The 22245-nt window shown below is 42.9% G+C and overlaps 1 protein-coding gene across 8 annotated transcripts in view; it reads left to right on the top strand.

Moving 5' to 3' along the window:
• Nucleotides 1–22245, top strand: part of stxbp5a (syntaxin binding protein 5a (tomosyn)) — a 182721-nt gene that overhangs the window by 109297 nt on the left and 51179 nt on the right. For 4 of the 8 annotated variants that reach the window (XM_078230233.1, XM_078230236.1, XM_078230235.1 and 1 more), the window contains exons 14-19: nucleotides 505–545; nucleotides 1935–2155; nucleotides 3579–3757; nucleotides 15743–15868; nucleotides 18520–18671; nucleotides 20780–20863. In XM_078230233.1, the coding sequence (XP_078086359.1) occupies nucleotides 505–545; nucleotides 1935–2155; nucleotides 3579–3757; nucleotides 15743–15868; nucleotides 18520–18671; nucleotides 20780–20863 (803 nt within the window). The remainder of the gene's footprint in view (nucleotides 1–504; nucleotides 546–1934; nucleotides 2156–3578; nucleotides 3758–15742; nucleotides 15869–18519; nucleotides 18672–20779; nucleotides 20864–22245) is intronic. The other 4 variants (XM_078230234.1, XM_078230238.1, XM_078230237.1 and 1 more) reach the window with 1 other exon arrangement.

Genomic DNA, 22245 nt, shown 5'->3' on the forward strand with positions numbered 1-22245 from the left:
AGTAACTAGAAAATGTTAAAGCAGTTGGGTTTTGTTTCTTTGGAGAAGCAGGGTTCACCTAACAGGTTATAAGGAGTTATATGGCTGGATCAATATTCTAGGATCCCTTTCCTAACAACATTGTAGAAGCACCATTAGCACAAGGACTGGGCTCATCACAATTTCAGGGCATCTAGTGATGGACATTAAATGTGACCTTGTCAACAGTATCCGCATTCTAAGCACAAATAAAATTGGAAAAGTATTTTAAAACACCAAGGACCGAACAAGCTGATAGCATGACCAGCTTGGTTTAACTCGTTCTTAACTTTCCAATGTGAAATGAGATTTGCTCCCTCTTTTGGATAAGGCTTGCTCAATTGGTTCGAAAAATCTTTTGCATAAAAGTAAGATAGATAGGCATACTAAAACTAATCTTCTTGTATAAGTGCCAATATACTTTTCAAACACTGAAAATGCAAGTGGACAAAATATTAAAACGTATTTTTCTTTTGCCGCCTTTAGGCATGCAGATGGATCATTGAAGTTCTGGGATGCTTCAGCCAGTAAGTTAGTTAAATTCCTTCAAAAACCGAAATGAAGTATTCTTCTCCGAGGGACAAATTATTACCATATCTTAAAACACTTTCCTCATGGACATCATTGCAGGGAGTTGATACGACGACTGTATTTATAGAATTAGACTAAAGTTATGATGTTACATTTTGTGAGCTTGTCTTTCCCCCTCTATGCAGGCAAGCCAGATTATCTTCTGTTAAATTAGGTCAAACATGTGGGTAGTCTCATGATGGGAATTCCCAATATATAGTTTGTTGATTATCAAATTATTCAAAATGCTCTTGGGGAAGAAATTAATTTGCCATACTTTTTTCTCAGTAACTGACATTTCTAATATCTGTAATATGCTTTCATCAGACCAAATTCAAACATATATTTGACAATGCTGTGATTACATTTGCTTATTCGTTGTGTCTTTCAAAGTTTTAATGTCAGGGCCTCGGTCTGTCTGCAAAATCTGACTTCGACTGGGCATTTTTTTTTTACCTCAGAACAACCAACCATCACTTCCAACTACATTTTTTCCTTATACCAAGTGCACTATGCAAGGGAGCAGAATCAATGAAAGCAATAAAATTCTGAATAGGACCTGACTTAAATAATTTGAGGAAAGCAACTTACTTTGGCTTCATCATACTATTTCTGACTCCAAAATAAACATTCTGTAAAATGATTTGGGTTTAATTGCTGGAATGAAGTTATTCTTAATATTTAACGTTTAGACAGGGAGAAGAAATAAAGTGAATTACCTGCCAAAGATGTAATAGACCTCCCCATTCCAATTCTTCTCCTTAGCCTTCAACCAAGTTCAGTTGAAAGGTTTAGTTTCTAGTTATTGGGGAAAGCCCTCCACATATAGGACACCAAACCATTATTTGGAATGTGCAGAGGGGCAGTAACTGTGGAATATGTCAATAAAATAGTTCTTGGAAAAAGCCCTCATGGTTTTACATCCTTGTTCATCATATATGGAGGACCATTTAGTTTGAACAGTGAACCATTTAGTTTGAACAGTTTCCCTTTCACAGTTTTATGCTGACATACAAAAATTGATTGTTCTTGAGATCTGATGTTTCTTCAAAAGTGAAAGTAGTTTAATTTGTCTGGCTGTCATTCCACAGCTAGTTATTCCTGCACAGGAGCCGATCATAAGGAATACTTCAGAATTTTTTTTAAATTAAAATTTGAGCATATCTCAGAGAAGTTGGTTTCTTAATATTTACTGGCTGATCAGTTATGGTGTTTCTAGGACCAAGAATATTGTAGTCTGTCTTGATGCAAGTGCTCAATATTGAATATGCATTAAGTTGCTTTTAATTTGGACAGATCTGTTACATGTTCTTATTTTCCACATTTTTATTTTCCTTACTTGTTAGTAACGTTACAAGTTTTGTACAAGATGAAGACATCCAAGGTATTTGAAAAATCTCGGAATAAAGAGGAAAAACCAAACACAGACATTGTGGATGAAGACCCATATGCCATTCAGATCATCACATGGTGTCCTGAAAGCAGAATGTTGTGTGTGGCAGGAGTATCAGCACATGTAATAGTTTACAAATTCAGCAGACAGGAAGTGACAACAGAGACTATCCAGGTATGACCAACAGTTAAGATGTAGATATTGAATCCTTACTGATGTAATAGTTGATTATATCTAAAGTAGATTGTAATGTAGAAGACAACCCAATTTTGCCAACCCCGCAACTCATTCTTTTGCATATGCTTGGTGTATAGGTTGGCAACCACTAGCCCCCATACTCCCACACACTTTTTCAAGCACAATATGCTATACTTGCCTTTGCAGTCGGTCTCAATTGTTCACCTCATAAATGCATGTTTTACTTCCCAGTATCTTATAACTGGGTGCAAGGGATCAAGTCAGCAATACAGGCTGCGTTGCGAAGATGTGTGGGAGTTTTAAGACATGTCCACTCTGCATTGGATGCCAGTCACATTTCTAAAAGGCAGTTGCCAGCACCCCTGCCTGGAGGGCAGTTGACCCCTGTTTTCCAATACGTTTTTTGAGGCTTCATAGGTCAACTTATACTCCGGCATCTATGGTACAATTAGCACGTCAGCTGGTAACCTGGCAGTAGTCTTGATCATGAAGTTTTGAGATATTTCATAGTATCATACAGGATAGAGTTTAGTCCACCATTCTTACTCTTAAAGAGCTGACCAATTGAACCCACTCCCCTGTTCCTTCCCCAAAGCTCAACAGTTTTTAGCTTTTTCAAGTATACACTCAATTCCATTTTAGAAGTTACTAACCTTTCAGACTATACATTTCAGATCATAAACTTGCTGCAGAACATAAATTCTTCTCACACCTGGTCTCTGTGCCTGTTATCATTATCTGCTGCTCTGGTCCTACCTGCCAGTGAAAAAGATTTTGGCTTATTTACCCTTATCAATACCATTCTTAACTTTATTAAAATTAAATGGCATTGAAAATTGCACCAAGATGTATTAGTGACACCTATCGAAATGAGCCCCAGAGCATCAACGTAATATATAGTTACCCTGAAGTGTTTGGCGGGACTGTCAGCTAACGTGGTAATTATCATCAGGAGCTGACATAATACCTTCAGCAGCTGAGGCTCGGGTTTAGGCATTCAAGCTTCCTGGGTCAAAGTCCACAAGCGATGTGAGCCCAAGGTGTTGTAATGTATACGCCTGGTGTCTTTGTTCACGTCACATGAGTTTAGAACTCATTGTGAACTCTGCTGTTCTTGACTTAAATCGTGCTCCATTGCAGTGCTAACAAGTAACAATTAGTTACTTTTCTTCATGATGCTAAAAGCTGTATGACATTGTGATGTAACTAAAATGACTTAATCATTCAGTGTTTCGCAGCACTGCACTTTAGAACTGTTTGACTGATAGAATGAACTGCATATTGATTATCATCTTGTTTGCTTCAGTCAAGTCAAAGTACTGTTTAGGTTGCTGGACATTGAATGAGTAGATGACTACTGTGCAATAGTTTAGCACCCTTTATTCTCTCTCCTGTTCAGATGCTCGAAATACGATTGCATTACGAAATAAATGATCTGGAATCACCGGACACTGAACAAGTGCCATCGTTGGTGACATCATGCCAGGGGCCAAACTCTCAGACTGCAAACTCTCAGTCGCATCCCTCTACAAGCAGCAGCTCATCAGATGGTCTCCGCGATAATGTGCCCTGTCTTAAGTGAGTATTGATCTACCCAAGAAAATTAAGGTTGACCTTGATAAATAAGTTTCCGTTTAAAAGGACTTGCTTTTACATATTGTATTTCATGACTTTGTGATGTCCTAAAGCGCTTTACAGCCAATTTGAAATAAGAGCAAAATACTGTGGATGCTGGCAATCTGAAATAAAAGCAGAAAATGCTGGAAAAATGCTTGGCAGGTCTGGCAGCATCTGAGTTAATGTCTTGAGTCCAAAATGACTCCTCTTTGGAAAACTCAGGCACTTTGTGAAATGCAATCACTGCTGTAATGCAGGGAATGCAAACACTCATGAGAAAAATGACTAGATGATCTGCTTTAGGTTCTCTCTCTCCACAGTTACTGTTGGATCGGTCTTTATAATTTGATTTATGGCACGGAGGATAACTCCCCAGCTTCTCTTTTAGTGACATAGGATCGCTCCCATCTGAGAGCAGATGGGGCCTCAGTTTAACTTTTCATTTGAAAGAGGATGCCTCTGACTGTGCAGCACTCCCTGTTTTGGAATATCAGCCTAGATTCTTGTGTTGAAGTAGGACCTGAACCTTCTGACTCGGAGGCGAGTGCATCTAATGGAGCCACAACTGACACACGATAGAAATAGTGTAGATTGTAAAGTATGCCAAAGGCGTCAGATTTTCTGTTTGAGGAACCCAAGCTGCTGTGATAGTATCAGTCACAGCACTAACTCCTGTTACCCTTTGTCTGTATCACACCAGTTTTCCTGTGCTTTACATGCTCACTGTTCTCGTAGTGTTTCATCCAGGCTCAGTTGCCAATGCTCATATCTCTGTTTTAGACTGAGGGTTGAAGCCTCACTCCAGCGACTTGAGCATGTAATCTGGGCTAACCCATCAAGTGAAGTAACTGAGGGAATACTACATTCTGGGAGATGCTATCTTTAGGACTAAGTAAAGGCCCTGCTTGTCAAAAAGAATCATTCATCCTGCTTGTTTTATGGAGCTTTGCAGTGAATTGCATATTTAACAGTGACTGCACTTCAGAAGTGTGACTTGCTTATAAAGCACTTTGGGACATGTTGAAGGTGTGTAAGCAGAAATGAAAGTTTTTTTGAGGTTAAAATCATCTTTACTTTTTATAAAATATTTCACCCATGAACTTGCATAATGTCCGTTTTAAAGGGTTCCACTTTCTCAATAGAAAATTTTGACTTAAAAGGATTAAACTTTTAGCATCAACTTGTATTATATAGCGCCTTCAGATCATTTCACAAGATTGTTATTAACAATATTTGACACGAGTAATTAAGGCAAATCGGTATTAAAGGAGTAATGAGAAAAGTTAAGACAGAATTAGATTACTGAAAACAGACATATTAGAACATAGAAAAAATACAGCACAAACAGGCCCTTCGGCCCACAAGTTGCGCCGGTCATGTCCCTACCTACCTAGGCTTATATATAGGCTTACTTATAACCCTCAATCCTATTAAGTCCCATGTACTCATCCAGAAGTCTCTTAAAAGACCCTATCGAGTTTGCCTCCACCACCACTGACGGCAGCCGATTCCACTCACCCACCACCCTCTGAGTGAAAAACTTACCCCTGACATCTCCTCTGTACCTACTCCCCAGCACCTTAAACCTGTGTCCTCTTGCAGCAGCCATTTCAGCCCTGGGAAAAAGCCTCCAAGAATCCACCCGATCTATACTTCTCAACATCTTGTACACCTCTATCAGGTCACCTCTCATCCTTCGTCTCTCTAAGGAGAAAAGACTGAGCTCCCTCAACCTATCCTCATAAGGCATGCCAACCAATCCAGGCAACATCCTTGTAAATCTTCTCTGCACCCTTTCAATCATTTCCACATCCCTCCTGTAATGAGGTGACCAGAAGTGAGCACAGTACTCCAAGTGGGGTCTGACGAGGGTCTTGTAAAGCTGCATCATTATCTCCCGACTCCTAAAATCAATCCCTCGATTGATGAAGACTAGCACACCATACGCCTTCTTAACCACCTCCTCTACCTGCGAGGCCGATTTAAGAGTCCTATGGACCCGGACCCCAAGGTCCTTCTGATCCTCTACACTGCCACGAGTCTTACCCTTGATATTATACTCCTCCTTCCCATTTGACCTGCCAAAATGGACCACTACACATTTATCCGGGTTGAAGTCCATCTGCCACTTCTCCGCCCAGTCTTGCATCCTATCTATGTCACGCTGCAGCTTCTGACATCCCTCCAAACTATCCACAACACCCCTCAACCTTCGTGTCATAGAAGAAACATAGAAAAACTACACCACAAAACAGGCCCTTCGGCCCCACAAGTTGTGCCAAACGTATCCCTACCTTCGAGGCCTACCTATAACCCTCCATCCTATTAAGTCCCATGTACTCATCCAGGAGTCTCTTAAAAGACCCTATTGAGTTTGCCTCCACCACCACTGACGGCAGCCAATTCCACCCGCCCACCACCCTCTGTGTGAAAAACTTCCCCCTAACATTTCCCCTGTACCTACCCCCCCAGCACCTTAAACCTGTGTCCTCTCATAGCAGCCATTTCCACCCTGGGAAAAAGCCTCTGAGAGTCCACCCGATCTATGCCCCTCAACATCTTATATACCTCTATTCAGTCTTCTCTCATCCTACGTCTCTCCAAGGAGAAAAGACCGAGCTCCCTCAGCCTATCCTCATAAGGCATGCCACTCAATCCAGGCAACATCCTTGTAAATCTCCTGTGCACCCTTTCAATCTTTTCCACATCCTTCCTGTAATGAGGCGACCAGAACTGAGCACAGTACTCCAAGTGGGGTCTGACGAGGGTCTTATATAGCTGCATCATTATCCCGGACTCCTAAACTCAATCACTCGATTGATAAAGGCCAGCACACCATACGCCTTCTTAACCACCTCCTCCACCTGCGGGGCCGATTTTAGAGTCCTATGGACCCGGACCCCAAGGTCCTTCTGATCCTCTACAGTACTAAGAGTCTTTCCCATTATATTGTACTCCTTCATCCCATTTGACCTGCCAAAATGGACCACTACACACTTGTGTGGGTTGAAGTCCATCTGCCACTTGTCCGCCCAGTCTTGCATCCTATCTATGTCCCTCTGTAACTTCTGACATCCCTCCAGACTATCCACAACCCCACCAACCTTTGTGTCGTCGGCAAACTTACCAACCCATCCCTCCACTTCCTCATCCAGGTCATTTATGAAAATGACAAACAGCAAGGGTCCCAGAACAGATCCCTGGGGCACACCACTGGTGACCGACCTCCATTTAGAAAAAGACCCATCTATACCCACTCTCTGCCTCCTTTGGGCAAGCCAGTTCTGGATCCACAGGGCAGCAGCCCCTTGGATCCCATGCCCCCTCACTTTTTCTAGAAGCCTTGCATGGGGGACCTTATCGAACGCCTTGCTAAAATCCATATAAACCACATCTTTCCCTTCGTCAATGTGTTTAGTCACATTTTCGAAGAACTCCACCAGGCTCGTAAGGCACGATCTGCCTTTGACAAAGCCATGCTGAGTATTCTTGAGCATTCTAAACCTCTCGAAATGCTCATAAATCTTGTCCCTCAGGATCATCTCCATCAGCTTACCAATCACCTGAGGTTAGACTCACCGGTCGGTAATTTCCTGGGCTATCCCTATTCCCCTTCTTGAAAATAGGAACCACATCCCCAATCCTCCGGCACCTCTCCCATCTCCATCGATGACGCAAAGATCATCGCCAGAGGCTCTGCAATCTCTTCCCTCGCCTCCCACAGTAACCTGGGATACATCCCATCCGGTCCCAGCAACTTATTTATCTTGATGCTATTCAAAATTTCCAACACATCCTCTTTCTTAATGTCCACATACTCAATCTTTTCAGTCCACCTCAATCCTGTAGTACAACCACCCAGGACTTTTCCCACCATGAATACCGAGGTAAAATATTCATTAAGCACCTGTGCTATTTCTTGCGGTTCTGTACAGACGTTCTAACCTTCACATTTTATAGGTCCTCTTTCTTCACATCTCATCCTTTTACTCTTCACATATTTATAGAACGCCTTAGGGTTCTCCTTAATCTTACCTACCAAGGCCTTCTCGTGACCCCTTCTGGCTCTCCTAATTTCTTTCTTAAGCCCCTTCCTACAAGCCATATACTCATCTAGATCCCTATCATCGCCTAGCTCTCTGAACCTTTTGTACGCTTTCCTTTTCTTTTTGATTAGGTTCAGCGCAGCTTTCGTGCACCACGGTTCCCGTAACCTACCAAAACCTCCCTGTCTCATCGGAACATTGTCATGCAGAACTCCAGCCAAACATTCCTTGAAAATCTGCCACCTTACTTCGGTACTTTTCCTCGAGAATGCCTCCTTCCAATTTACGCCTGTAATCTCCTGCCTGATGGCTTCACATTTCCCCTTACTCCAGATAAACACTTTCCTAGCTTGCCTGATCCTATCTCTTTCCAATGTTAGCGTAAAGGAAATCATCATAGAAATCATAGAAACCCTACAGTGCAGAAGGAGGCCATTCGGCCCATCGAGTCTGCACCGACCACAATCCCACCCAGGCCCTACCCCCACATATTTACCCACTAATCCCTCTAACCTACGCATCTCAGGACTCTAAGGGGCAATTTTTAACCTGGCCAATCAACCTAACCTGCACATCTTTGGACTGTGGGAGGAAACCGGAACGCCCCGGAGGAAACCCACGCAGACACGAGGAGAATGTGCAAACTCCACACAGACAGTGACCCGAGCTGGGAATCGAACCCGGGACCCTGGAGCTGTGAAGCAGCAGTGCTAACCACTGTGCTACCGTGCCGCCCTAGGAGATAAAGTTATGATCACTATCCCCAAGATGCTCCCCCACTGAGAGATCTGACACCTGTCCAGGCTCATTAGCCAGTACCAGATCGAGTACTGAAATCCGGTACCTGAAGTATCCAGCCCTGTCCCTGTTCCCAAGTCTCCGTAATGGCCACCACATCATACTTCCAAGCATCGATCCACACTCTAAGCTCATCCACTTTATTCACTACACTCCTGGCGTTAAAATAAACACATCTCAAACCTTTGGTCTGAGCTCTCCCCTTCTCCATCACCCGTCTATTCTCCCTCTTGCACTGTCTACAATCCTTCTCTATTTGCGGGCTAACCTCCTCGCTCTCAGTCACCTCATCACGATTCCCTCCTCCAATCTTTCTAGTTTAAAGTCTCCCCAGTAGCCTTAGCCAACCTTCCTGCCAGGATATTGGTCCCCCTGGGATTCAAGTGCCACCCGTCTTTTTTGTACAGGTCACACCTGCCCCTAAAGAGATCCCAATGATCCAGGAACCTGAATCCCTGCCCCCTGCTCCAGTCCCTCAGCCACGCATTCATCCTCCACCTCACTCCATTCCTGCTCTCACTTTCCCATGGCACAGGCAGCAATCCTGAGATTACTACCTTTGCGTTCCTCCCACCTAACTCCCTATATTCTCTTTTCATGACTCCTTCCCTCCTCCTACCTATGTCAGCAGTACCAATATGTACCACGACCTCTGGCTCATCTCCTTCCCACCTCCCGGATCCCGGCACCAGGGAGGCAGACCACCATCCGAGACTCCCATCTGCCTCTGCAAAAACACCTGTCTGACCCCCTTACTGTTGAGTCCCCGATTAATACTGCCTTCCTCCTCCTCTCCTTAGCCCTCTGAGTTACAGGGCCGGACTCTGCTCCAGAGACACAGCCACTGCTGCTTCCCCCAGGTGGGCTGTCCCCCCCAGCAGTACTCAGACAGGAGTACTTATTGTGAAGGGGCACATCCACCGGGGTGCTCTCTATCACCCGAGCTTTCCCCTTCCTGGGCGTTACCCACTTGTCTGCCTCCCGTGGCCCTGGTGTGACCACCTGCTGATGGCTCCTGTCTATCACCTCCTCATTTTCCCTAACCAGACGAAGATCCTCAAGCTGCAGTTCCAGTTCTCTAACATGGTCCCTTAGGAACCGCAGCTCGACACACCCATCACAGATATGGATGTCCTGGAGGCCAGGAGCCCCAGGACCTCCCACATCCTACATTGGGAACAACAGACTGGCCTCACACTCATAATTTCCCTTCTTATTTCAAGGAACACAGAGAAACGTACTTAAGAATTAAACTTACCCCGCCTCGCCCTTTCTGCCTAAGCCCTTAGAGCCAAAGCCCTTCAGCTCTCACTCTGCTCCCTTCTCACTCCGCTGCCTGCTCTCGACGCTGCTCGCTGGATACTACAACCTGCTTTTTAAACCTCCCGTGCACTTTTTTAAAAAAACTAAATGCCTTCCCAGGTCGCCCCGCGGGCGGCCTACTTCCACTTTTCAAATTTAAACTACTACACCAAGAAACCCCACGAAAAAGTAAGTAAAAATAATCAATTTCTTACCCCTTTACCTGAACTCACAAATCGCTCCTCTCTCCTTTGCTCCGGTTGAACAATGAATATTGTTGAAACTTTTGGTCTTGCACTCATTAGGATAAATGCAAGAAGGTGAAATTTCAAACAGTCACAACAAATTGCAAGTGTAAGTGAAACAACGTTAAGAGATCTGCTGATTGTCTTAATTTTGTTGCTAGTGCAACTATTAGCACATTCGAGATCGTTTGGAAAGTGCTGCCCAATCTAACAGTAAATGTTCGTTGGATTTGTGTAACAGTAACGAACTGCAGAATGTATATGATGGGATTCATCCTCATGGCTCAGTGTGTCCACACATATATGGGTTGCCTAAGACGCACAGATATGATGTCCTATTATACCTGATTTTACAGTGACTGATTCTACACACCCTGAATTGACCAAATAGATGAGTGAGTTACTGCAACCAGTTCTTACTCAGTTTTGAATGTACATGAAGGAGTCCTGCACCTTAGCTAAGACTATACATGACCCACACGTTGTTGGCAATAGCTTGTCTATCTGCTTGTTCAACATTGTTGACTTACTTATGAGCAGGCTACTAAAGGAAGTCATTGATGTTTGCGCCCTGTCACTATATCATGACAATCTGAATATGCTGTCATTTTCTGAATTTGTATCCATTTATCTTGAACTTAACAACCTTGCGAGGTCTAGTTTAGATTTAATGACGCCACCTATGCCCAAATAGATGGTGTAGCTGTGGAATCCCGTCTAGGTCCAGCACTCCCTAACATTTTCATCAGTTTCCATGATAAACGCAGTTTTGTGAATGAGCCCTAACATCCTACCCTGTGCAAGTTTTGAAGCTGTACATGATACATTCGCGATCTTTGAATCTACAGCCGCATAGAAGGATTTCCTTGCACACCTTTAATGTGCTCCATCCCGCCCTCCAATTCAGTTTTGAGGCAGGACAGTTTAACAAACTCCCTTGCCTCAAAGTGCTCATTCAGCAATCAATAATGGATTCTCTACTGTTGTCTATTGCAAACCTTTCTTCACCAGTCAATATACACATTGGGATTCATATAGCTCCACGTGCTATTTATTAGCAATCTTGCAAATAGGGCTGCGGGGTTATTTGGTTATCTTGCAAGGAATAAAGCGCACCAAAGCTATCTTGCAGGACAATTGCAACCCCAATCGCTTTGTTGTTCACTGTGTATTGTGCAAACTCGCAAATAGACCAAAGACTGTTAATATAGAACTGAAGAGTCCCAGTCTACTTCAAATTACCCTGGAAGACAAAGTATCTAAAAACAAAATTTGAACAAGTTAAGCCAACCATTTCACACTGTTACTATGCAGTGGCAACATGTTATTTTCCACTCATAGGATACTGCCATCAGTCCAGAAAGACATTCTGATTACCCCACAAGGGAGCAAGTCCAGATATGAATTTCTGCACCAGTGTGATGTCCAGTACTTAAGCTGTACGTCCCAGCGGTTGGCTGACCAAATGAAACAACATGTTCTTCAGGCTGTGCTAAGTAGGCCAAGTCCAAACCGTACTTAACCAGCCTGTGTTTGTGAAACCTAAAACAAAATAACTACTCTTAGATGTGATTCTGCAATTGGACAACACTTCCTGAACAATCCTGAGTGCGCTCATTGCTACTCGAATGACCAATTTAAGATAATCAGTCAAGCTTGTAATGTGGGGCTCATTTATACTTGCTAGAAGCAACATCCATTCATACGCTGGCAACAGTTTTCTACAAGCAAAAGGAGTATGTTCAAGCTGTTTGCTTTGTTGAATTATCCAGAAGCATGGGGAGCCTATAGTTCCTTATTGCTTTCCCCGTGGCAATGCCTTGGCCAATCAGAATTGACTTGCCAACCAATCAGTACCCTTTTCCTCCTGTGGTGTAATTGTTGTGATAGTTTGAAATTTGGCATTCTTGCATTTGTCCTATGAGTGCAAGAGGAAGAACCTCAAACATGTCTCTATTTTCAGCAGCATTCATGTACCATACTGCCAAGCAACTACAGCAGTTTAGTGCTTTGGCAGCTGAAGGCCTGTCTCCCAGTGGTGAAGCGATTGAATTCAGAAGGGACACACCACGTCTTGTGGCAAACAGTTTACCTTGTTGATTCTTGATGTATTATTTAAATAATCCTTTGCGAGGATCTTAATGGCCCAGAATTTCCTGAAAACCTGTGCCATAGTAATGGTGCACCTGTGATGAATGCAAATTTCTGCCATGACCAACCTGTGGTTTTATACTAACTTTCATGCCACACCAAAGTTTCCTGGGTCTTTTATGCTGCACCTGTTGGAACAGTCGCCGAAATCTTGAGAAACTGTACTTCCTACGGCACAACTTTTCAGGAAATTCTGAGGCAATCAGCTTGATCATTAACCAATCATAAAGATAACATCACAGATTATACAATTCTCATGAGATGGAGTGACTTGTAAACGAGGTTAATCCCTCGAGTCAGACTTTGCTATCAAGAAATGAGAGCCCAAGTTCTCTGTTAGTTTTGTGTTTATATTAAGAATATCATAATTTGTTATAAGCCCCATAAACGAATGTGCATAAATTGGTTGCTTTATTGCAATGAAAAGTGAATTCCCATTGCACACAGCAATTAGAGTGAATATCTCATTATGTTTCTAAGTTTTGCAAGCTGAGTGAAACAATTTCAGTTAATGTGATATTTTCATTGCATTTTGGCATTGAATTCAAGACAATCACATGGTTTCAAATGCCATCCTCTTTGAGATTTCAGTTTTAGTTGAGCAATGTGAAAGGAAATTAGGGATATGTAAATTAATGCTAATGATGTTTGGACTTTCAGTTAAATGCTAAGCAAGAAGCTAAGTGACTTCCTGCCCCTTTACAGATTTATCTAATGAGTAGACCAAACTGAGTTTTGGTGAATTAGTGAATATTTTGCATTACTCTAGTGCTGTGAGTAGGGCTGACAACTGTGACCTATGCACCACCTGATTGAGATTGTTAAAAGCATGGGGTAAGTTTACCTCCAGTAAATGTTTTTGCCAGCATTTGCATTGCTGTATGTTGCACTACTGTTTAACTTGCACACACTAAAAATGCTTCACCCACTTTCTTCGACTATAAACATTGTAAAGAATTGATGTTGTTTTTGCCGGAAAGGCCAGCATTTATTGCCCAGCACTAGTTGCTCTGAGAAAATTTGATACAGCTGCTGGGTCACCTCAGAGCAATTAAGAATCAACTGTGTTGGTGTGGGACTTGTGTACGTATAGGCCCAATCAGGTAAGGACGGTAGGTTTCCCCCCTTGTTGGGTGTTGGTTAAACATTTGAACTGTATTACAACCTGACAGCTTTATGTTCACTTTCACTGCCAGCATTTTATTTCCGATTTTAAAAACTCAGATTAAATTCTTAAACTACCATGGTGAGATCTGCAGTCTCTAGATTATTTATCCAATGAATCTTTTGTGGAGAGCTTGAATCTGAGGTGTGCTCTCCTGGTGTTCAAAGGAAGTGCCATGTGGACACTCGGAAGCCTTCACTTAGGAGTTTTAATACCAACTTCGAATCATGGAGGATGAACACGCCTAGAATTCCTGCATTTGACACAGCCAAATGAGAAACGGTGTGGCCTCCTTCGAAAGCAAGCGCTTATCAGAGGCAGACAGTAAATGTCAGGAGAGGAAATCCCAAGCCAACAACTTATTCAAAGAACAATACAGCACAGGAAACAGGCCCTTCGGCCCTCCAAGCCTGTGCCGCTCCTTGGTCCAACTAGACCAATCATTTGTATCCCTCCATTCCCAGGCTGCTCATGTGACTATCCAGGTAAGTCTTAAACGATGTCAGCGTGCCTGCCTCCACCACCCTACTTGGCAGCGCATTCCAGGCCCCCACCACCCTCTGTGTAAAAAACGTCCCTCTGATATCTGAGTTATACTTCGCCCCTCTCACCTTGAGCCCGTGACCCCTCGTGATCGTCACCTCCGACCTGGGAAAAAGCTTCCCACTGTTCACCCTATCTATACCCTTCATAATCTTGTACACCTCTATTAGATCTCCCCTCATTCTCCGTCTTTCCAGGGAGAACAACCCCAGTTTACCCAATCTCTCCTCATAGCTAAGACCCTCCATACCAGGCAACGTCCTGGTAAACCTTCTCTGCACTCTCTCTAACACCTCCACGTCCTTCTGGTAGTGCGGCGACCAGAACTGGACGCAGTACTCCAAATGTGGCCTAACCAGCGTTCTATACAGCTGCATCATCAGACTCCAGCTTTTATACTCTATACCCCGTCCTATAAAGGCAAGCATACCATATGCCTTCTTCACCACCTTCTCCACCTGTGTTGCCACCTTCAAGGATTTGTGGACTTGCACACCTCGGTCCCTCTGTGTTTCTATACTCCTGATGACTCTGCCATTTATTGTATAACTCCTCCCTACATTATTTCTTCCAAAATGCATCACTTCGCATTTATCCGGATTAAACTCCATCTGCCATCTCTCCGCCCAATTTTCCAGCCTATCTATATCCTGCTGTATTGCCCGACAATGCTCTTCGCTATCCGCAATTCCAGCCATCTTCGTGTCATCCGCAAACTTGCTGATTACACCAGTTACACCTTCTTCCAAATCATTTATATATATCACAAATAGCAGAGGTCCCAGTACAGAGCCCTGCGGAACACCACTGGTCACTATTCAATGGTCACCATTGGTCACTATTCAATGCTCAATCGTCTGCAGTATCATGTCCTATTAACTGTAAAATCTTCCATACATAGTTTAGTCTTGGCAGTTACCTATGCACTTACTGAAACCTTACCAAATGCCCAGATGATGAACATGGGCAACTTCACCTTTAAAAAAACATACAAGGCCACTGGATAGCTGGTCCAGTAACACAACCACTACACGATCACATCCCAGATTCACATTAATCAAGAGCTAACTTTTTTTTAAAATCACCTTTCTAATTACTACATTGGTTCCTGCAAATAAAGATTTGTCCAATATAATTCTAATTAACTGCTGTACCTCCGTCTCTTTTGTACAGTGGAATAGCCTTTGTGAATTTTGTACTTGGGAACCAAATTTACCATGGGTCAATTGGTTAGAAAATGTAGCTGAGCCAGAATGGGCCCAAGTTGTATCCCCAGTTTACGATAAATGAGCCAACCGCCATTCAAGGCAAGATAGGGCAACTGCATTTGGCATTTGAACCCAACTGGGATCCACTCCTCTTGATTGCTAATAAGAATGGTACCAGGGTATGGTCAGGGTTGGCCTCAGGTGTGAACACCAACTCTCCCTACAGTCATCACTTGGGCTCCCCTGTATGATCTAGAAGTGTAGAACTATGGCTAAGTAAGGAATTGTCACCTGAGTTGAGAACGAGAAATATTGATGAGGAAATTTAAACCTCATTGTGTTCTTAGTTATTGTGATTTGAAGATTTTGTGTTTAGTGTAGACTAAGTGGACAATTCCAAGCACTATAATGTATTAATCAATCTTTATGTGCAATTCACACAATCCTAAAAGATTGCATATTAATCAAATGTACATTTCCTTCTCCAGAATTAAAAGTACTCCATTAAAACAAGGGGCAGGCTATCAGGCTGAAGTAGTGATTCAACTAGTATGGGTTAATGGTGAACCTCCACAGCAGATAAGCAGCCTGGCAGTGAATTCTTCGTATGGACTGTGAGTATCAGCCTTGCTGTCATTAAATCTCTTGATCACCTGTGCACAAAATAATTTCTAGCAAACTTGTCCTAAATTAAAATGTGATGTATTACAGCACTCCTGAGTAGATTTCCTGCTTTTTGAGATCTCAAGTTAACTTTTTGTTCCACATCTACTTTCCTCTTGATTTCCGAATAGCAAATTTCTACCAGGGACTGTGTTCACCATACCCTGTCATGAAGCCTGTTGTCTTCATCCTCAGTGACAGCTTTCACTCAGCTTATTCTGGTACTGTGTACACTCTTTGTCATCCCTCTGTCTATACCTTCAAAACCTTCTCTTAATTTCTTGGCTTCTCTCCTGCATCGTTGCCTCTGGTGACCCCAAGAATCTATCCGTGCCCCCCTCTATTTCTCTCCTTCATGCTGCTTCAGCATCCAAAAACAATGTGAGAATGTAAGCTGAGGGCGGCACGGTAGCACAGTGGTTAGCATTGCTGCTTCACAGCTCCAGGGACCTGGGTTCGATTCCCGGCTTGGGTCACTGTCTGTGTGGAGTTTGCACATTCTCCTCGTGTCTGCGTGGGTTTCCTCCGGGTGCTCCGGTTTCCTCCCACAGTCCAAAGATGTGCGGGTTAGGTTGATTGGCCAAGCTAAAAATTGCCCTTAGAATCCTGGGATGCGTAGGTTAGAGAGATTAGTGGGTAAATATGTAGGGATGTAGGGATATGGGGGTAGGGCCTGGGTGGGGATTGTGGTCGGTACAGACTCAATGGGCCGAATGGCCTCTTTCTGTGCTGTAGGGATTCTAAGATTCCACACGTACGATGACTATATCCAGTTTGACCTCTCCACCAGTTCTCTTGACCCCTCCACTGTCGCTGATTTGTCACTGCTAGTCTGACATCCAGTTATACAATGGGCAGAAATTTCCTCCACTTAAATACTGAGAGGACTGAAGCCAATGTCTTTGGTCCCTGCTGTAATCTTGGTTTACTAGCCACTGACTCCATCCCTCTGTGTTCTGTGTTTGAGGTTGAACCAAATGGTTGGTAACCTTGATGTCCTATTTGACACCGAGTTTAGTGTCTGACCCCATACCTGTGCCATCAGCAATGCCTACTTTTACCTCCATGACATTGCATGTATTCATTTCTGGGATATGAGCATCACTGGCAAGGCCAGCATTTGTTGCCCATCCCTAATTGCCCTTGAGATGGTAGTGGTGAATCACCTGATGTAGTCCATCTGGTGTAGATGCATGCAAATGGCTTGGGGTCAGCCGGAGGGGTAAGATTTTCAGATGATGATCTCATGCATCTCTTTCCCTTGTCCTTGCCTGCCGTTGAGATTGGCAGAAGTTGCTGCCTTCGGAGCTGTTGCAAGTTGTGCACCTTGTAGATGTGCACACTGCTGCCACTGTATGTCAGTGGTGCAGTGAATTAATGTTTAAGCGGGTAGATGGGGGCTGCCGGGCTGTTTTGTCCTGGATGGTGTCCAACTTGTGTTGTTGAAGCCGCACTCATCTAGGCAAGTGGAGAACATTCTATCACATTCCAGACTCGTGCCTTGTGGATGGTGGGCAGGCTTTGGGGAGTTCAGATGAGTTACTCGCCACTGAATCCCCAGCCCCTTACCTGCTCTTTTAGTCACAGAATTTATACTTGAGGGTTTCAATTCCCTCCCTAAACCTCTAGGAACATAAAAGAACGGGTATGCTGTTTAATCACATTGAGTCAGTTCCATCATTCAATGATCTGTGACCTAATTGCTACGTTATCTTTCTAGACATATGTGTCTCTATTGTGCACTCTTAAGACACTCCTCAAAAATCTACCTTTTTTAACCATGCAATAGCCCAACTCCTAAAATTGTTGTATGTGGCTTGGAGTTAAGTTTCCTTTAATCATTTCTATGAAAGACATTAAATAAGTTGATGTTTTGAAAACCTCTTGGCGTATTTTGTTGCATGAACTGTTATATACATGCAGCCTGTTATTACACAGATTTAATTGGGGAGTTTATCCTGGATCCATGCCTTAGCTAGCATTTGAGGTGAGCATTCTGACCCACTTGCTGTGCTCCAGAAATCCAGTGTATCTGGATAAAGACTCAGAAAAAAGTCTCCCCAAATAACACTGTTGTTTTTCAGGATTGACAACCAACCCACCTAAAAGCATATCTGAAAAAACACCAATTGGTGAGGTGGATAGGATTTGCCCAGATTTCTACTGGCTTCCATTATTCTGGGGCTGAGGATGGCGATATTCATTGGTCAGCTCCTCCCATTTGTTGTTTGATTGTCCCCCATCATTCAGAACTGGACATGGCAGGAGTGCAGAGTTTTAATGTGATCCACTGGTTGTGGGATCACTTCTATCATAACTTCTTCAGCTTGACACCTCATTTTTAAGAGTGCCTGATGCTGCTACTGGCATGCTCTTCTGCACTCCTATTGAAGTAGATTTGGTCCACTAACTTAATGGTAATGTTAGAACAAGGGATATGAGTTATTAGAATGCATTCCATTGTCCTTTCTAGCCAACTTCTGGCTTACAGGCACGCATTCGCATAAAGCACTGGATTTTCAAGAAAAGATGTAGGTTTGAGTGTTTGGGATTTATTGGTGGACTGAAGATGTTCTTTAATATAATGCATTTTTCTCTTTAGTTTGGTGTTTGGAAACTGCAATGGCATTGCAATGGTAGATTACATTCAGAAAACTGTGTTGCTAAACCTGGGCACAATTGAACTGTACGGGTCGAACGACCCTTACCAGAGACAACCAAAGTCCCCGCGTAAAACACGACAAGCCTCAGGAGGTAAGCACTGATGCTTCTACTTTTGTAACACCTTCTGGAATTAAAATAGACTTGATGTGCTCAACCAACTTGGGCACCATGTTCGTAAGAAGGAATCTGTAGTGTGGAAGCATTAATTAGGCAGAAGCCCAGTGCAGTGAGCTAATCGCTCGTGTCCAGATATTGTAAGGCAGCATGAAGAGCGGAGCAACAACTGTCACTACTGTGATGGAAAGGTTCCCTGTTGAAGGGAGCGTCATCATCGGCCTGAGTTCATTGAATGAATTGCTTTTTATTATTTACTTGGGATAGAATTAAACAAAAAGCGTTCTGCAAGCAGTATGCAAATGTTACAAAACTTCTCACTAAAGTGTCTCACTGAAATTAGAACAAATTGGTCTGGATAAGAAATTGACAGAAGGAAAGGAAACTGTGTGAACTTGTTAGTCGAGCAACAGGAGCTGAATGAGATGCCTCAGGAATTGGTGCTGGGGCTTCTAAGATTTTGATTCTAAAGATTTGGATCTATAAGGGAGTCTGAGGATATTGACGAGGTGGAGGGGGTATTAAGACCACATTCAGGTCAGCCATTATTGAATAGTAGAGCAGGCTTGTGAGGCCTGGAATGAGGAAACGTGAAGAATGACGGAAATTCAGTGGCTCAAATAACCTTTTTGTTGTATTATTCTGACCAAGCAAAAACAGTCAAATTTGCAAATGTTAAGGAGACACAGTCAAATTTTGGGGCAGCATGGTGGCACAGTGGTTAGCCTCACTGTGCCAGGGACCCGGGTTTGATTCCCAGCTTGGGTCACTGGCTGTGTGGAGTTTGCACATTCTCCCCGTGTCTGCATGGGTTTCCAGTTTCCCCCCACAGTCCAAAGATGTATGCTGAGTAGTATTAACTTGAAAAGGCACCAGAGATGAGACTACTTGGATAGCTCTTTATAGAGGCAGCACAGGAATGACCCCCTGTGCTGTATGATACAAAAGAAACAACTAAAGCTAAAACAGAAAAAGATGTGTAACTGCTCATAGATTAACATTTACCATCACTGTGGAGGAGCAATGAATGCAATGAATAAAGTGCTGAATTGTATCACTCGGTCAGTGAATGCAAGGAGACTATATGGTTCCAAGATTGAACAGTGTCCTGATTACGGACAGAGCTCGAGTACTGAGTTCACTCTGGGTCAACAAGAGAGAGAAATATTTGAGCCAGGGAAGCATTGCAGAGAAGAGACAGGAGGGTGATCCTCAGTGTCAGAGGAAGGACAGGGGATCCTGGAGTGCTTTTAGCCTTCAAAAGGAGATTATCTAGTCAAAGTGTAAAAAATTAGGTAAACCTAGAGCGTACCTGAAAGTAGATCAGGGTATTCCTGCAAGAGAACACAAAACTATGGGAAAGAAAGTTTTGACCAGCTGTGAGGAAGGACATAATTTCACATATTCTCTGTATCTGCCGTTTCCATGTCATGTTGCCCAGACCCAGCTTCTTCTTAACATAATTGTCAGGATCGTCATTTTCTACTTCCAACTTCTAGCTTTGGAGCAGCCTCGCTTCTCAACATAGACCCTAGAAATCTGCAGAACAGAAGTGGAGGCCATTCAGTCCATCATGTCCACCATCCTTGGGAGCAATCCCACTCACTGTTCACTCGGAGCATTTTCAAAAACCGCCATTTTGCAAGATGACCTACCTACTGCACTGAGCTCCTCTTCACAAGTTGTTAATTCCATTTTGTCTCCACCTTTTATAATTCAGTAACTTGAAATTCTCCAGTAACTTTTAACACACACATTAAATACACGTCAGCTGACTGATGAGAAGGTTAATACAGCTTATAGAACCAAAAGGTTTTTTCTTAAATATCCTGCATTCTTCTGAATGACTGTTTGTCTTCATGCCTTGAACTCTACTTTAGCATGTGATTTTCCTACATATCATGAATATTATTTTGGGGTCATGAAAAAGTCATGTGGAAATAGCCCCAGTGATTTCTGATTTTAATTTCCTGTATTTGTACAGATTGCATTATCTGTTGCTGTGTTCTAAGTTTTGTTCTGCAGGTTATTACAGCCAAATTATTATTTTGGTGTTGTGCTCTTTTTTTCTACTGCGTCCTAAGGCATGCTGACGGTGACTTCTTGCATGTGTGGTCTTTCTAGTTTATATTCTGAGTCTGTGAAAAGACTACGTTCTTCATATCTAAGTAAGTTATCTCACGCTGATACAAACTTCTGTCTTAGTGTTTGGATTTTGAAGTTACTATACGTCGCATCAGCTGTTGAAATCATTCTCAATGGGTCCCTTTTATCTTTGCACATAAGCTATTAAAAATAGTCTACTGTAGCTGCACGCTTTGGTTGCATAATGCTTGGAGCTGCTCTTGAGTGGCTTTGTTTCAATAGCTGCTCTATAAGAGGGTACTTGTGTTAAATAGGTTGAGCAGTTTTATTTAAGATAGGAAGCCGAAGCTTCAATGGAGAATATTCCACTTGGCAGGAGATTCAACATTCGCTGTCTCTTATATTATCAACCAAGTGATGACAACTCCTGTGTTGGCCTCATAGAACAGCAAAAATTTAATGATCAGTCCAGCCCAAGTGTTTGCTGGCAGCAGAGGGTTGCATGTCATTAGACCACTGCAGGAGTTAGCATTTTAATGATATCTATTTTAGTTTGGTTTACCTCTATGAGACATCCATCCTGGACTCCTTTCAAGATTGAAGAGACTAGGCTTCTCTGCTCTTTTCTCCTGATTCAGTCTTCAGACTCTGACTAAGCATTCTGTTTTCTTCACTGATCATGGTTGTCTGTTCTAAGTAGCTGGATTTAGTATGTTTTTTTAAAAAATCATGGTCACTTTGAACACGCACTTTGTGAATTGTTCAAGAAGCCTAGAAGTAACTTATCGTTCAGTAAGAAGTCCCACTACACCAGGTTAAAGTGCAAGAGGTTTATTTTTCTAAACCTAAGACGGACATGCACCATGCTATATTTTGGAAGTGTTCTGAAAATACATTTTTGTTCTGTAAATTCCAACATTGCTTCACAATGATCGTTGACACATGAGGATAAACTTTCACTGTATTGCCCTGGCATGTAACCGGTACTGTAGATTAGCTGGTCCCTCTAGAAACACAAATAGGAATCTAAATCTGAATATCAGGCATGATGCAGTTCACTGTGAATTGAAATTTCCAAGGAGATTTTTGAGAGTTCTACCCAAAGTTCATCGAAGGGCAGGGAGACACTAGCTGTTCAGTTACAAGATCCCTGCACTTGTCTGCCATGTGGATTTGTGCGATGCCTGGATAAATGTATGTTTTCATTTATGGTCTGGCTCCAGGGGTGAAATGTGTTGTCGGACAAATACTCTACTTTAAAAGTTATCTCGGACTGCCATCATGAGATGAGGTTTTTGGGAATTAAATGTCCTGGTGGAATGGGCTTCAATAGGATGAGTAGTGCACGAGAGAGGTGGGTTTTTAGATGAGTTACTATACCAGAATGATTTGCTTTGATGGCATAATTAGCGTAGCAAAGACGCTTGGCTTTGATTGAACTAGATGAATGCGTTCCAATGTGAGA

Source organism: Mustelus asterias, chromosome 15 (assembly GCF_964213995.1).
Source record: "Mustelus asterias chromosome 15, sMusAst1.hap1.1, whole genome shotgun sequence".
In the NCBI taxonomy this organism is placed as follows: Eukaryota; Metazoa; Chordata; class Chondrichthyes; order Carcharhiniformes; family Triakidae; genus Mustelus; species Mustelus asterias.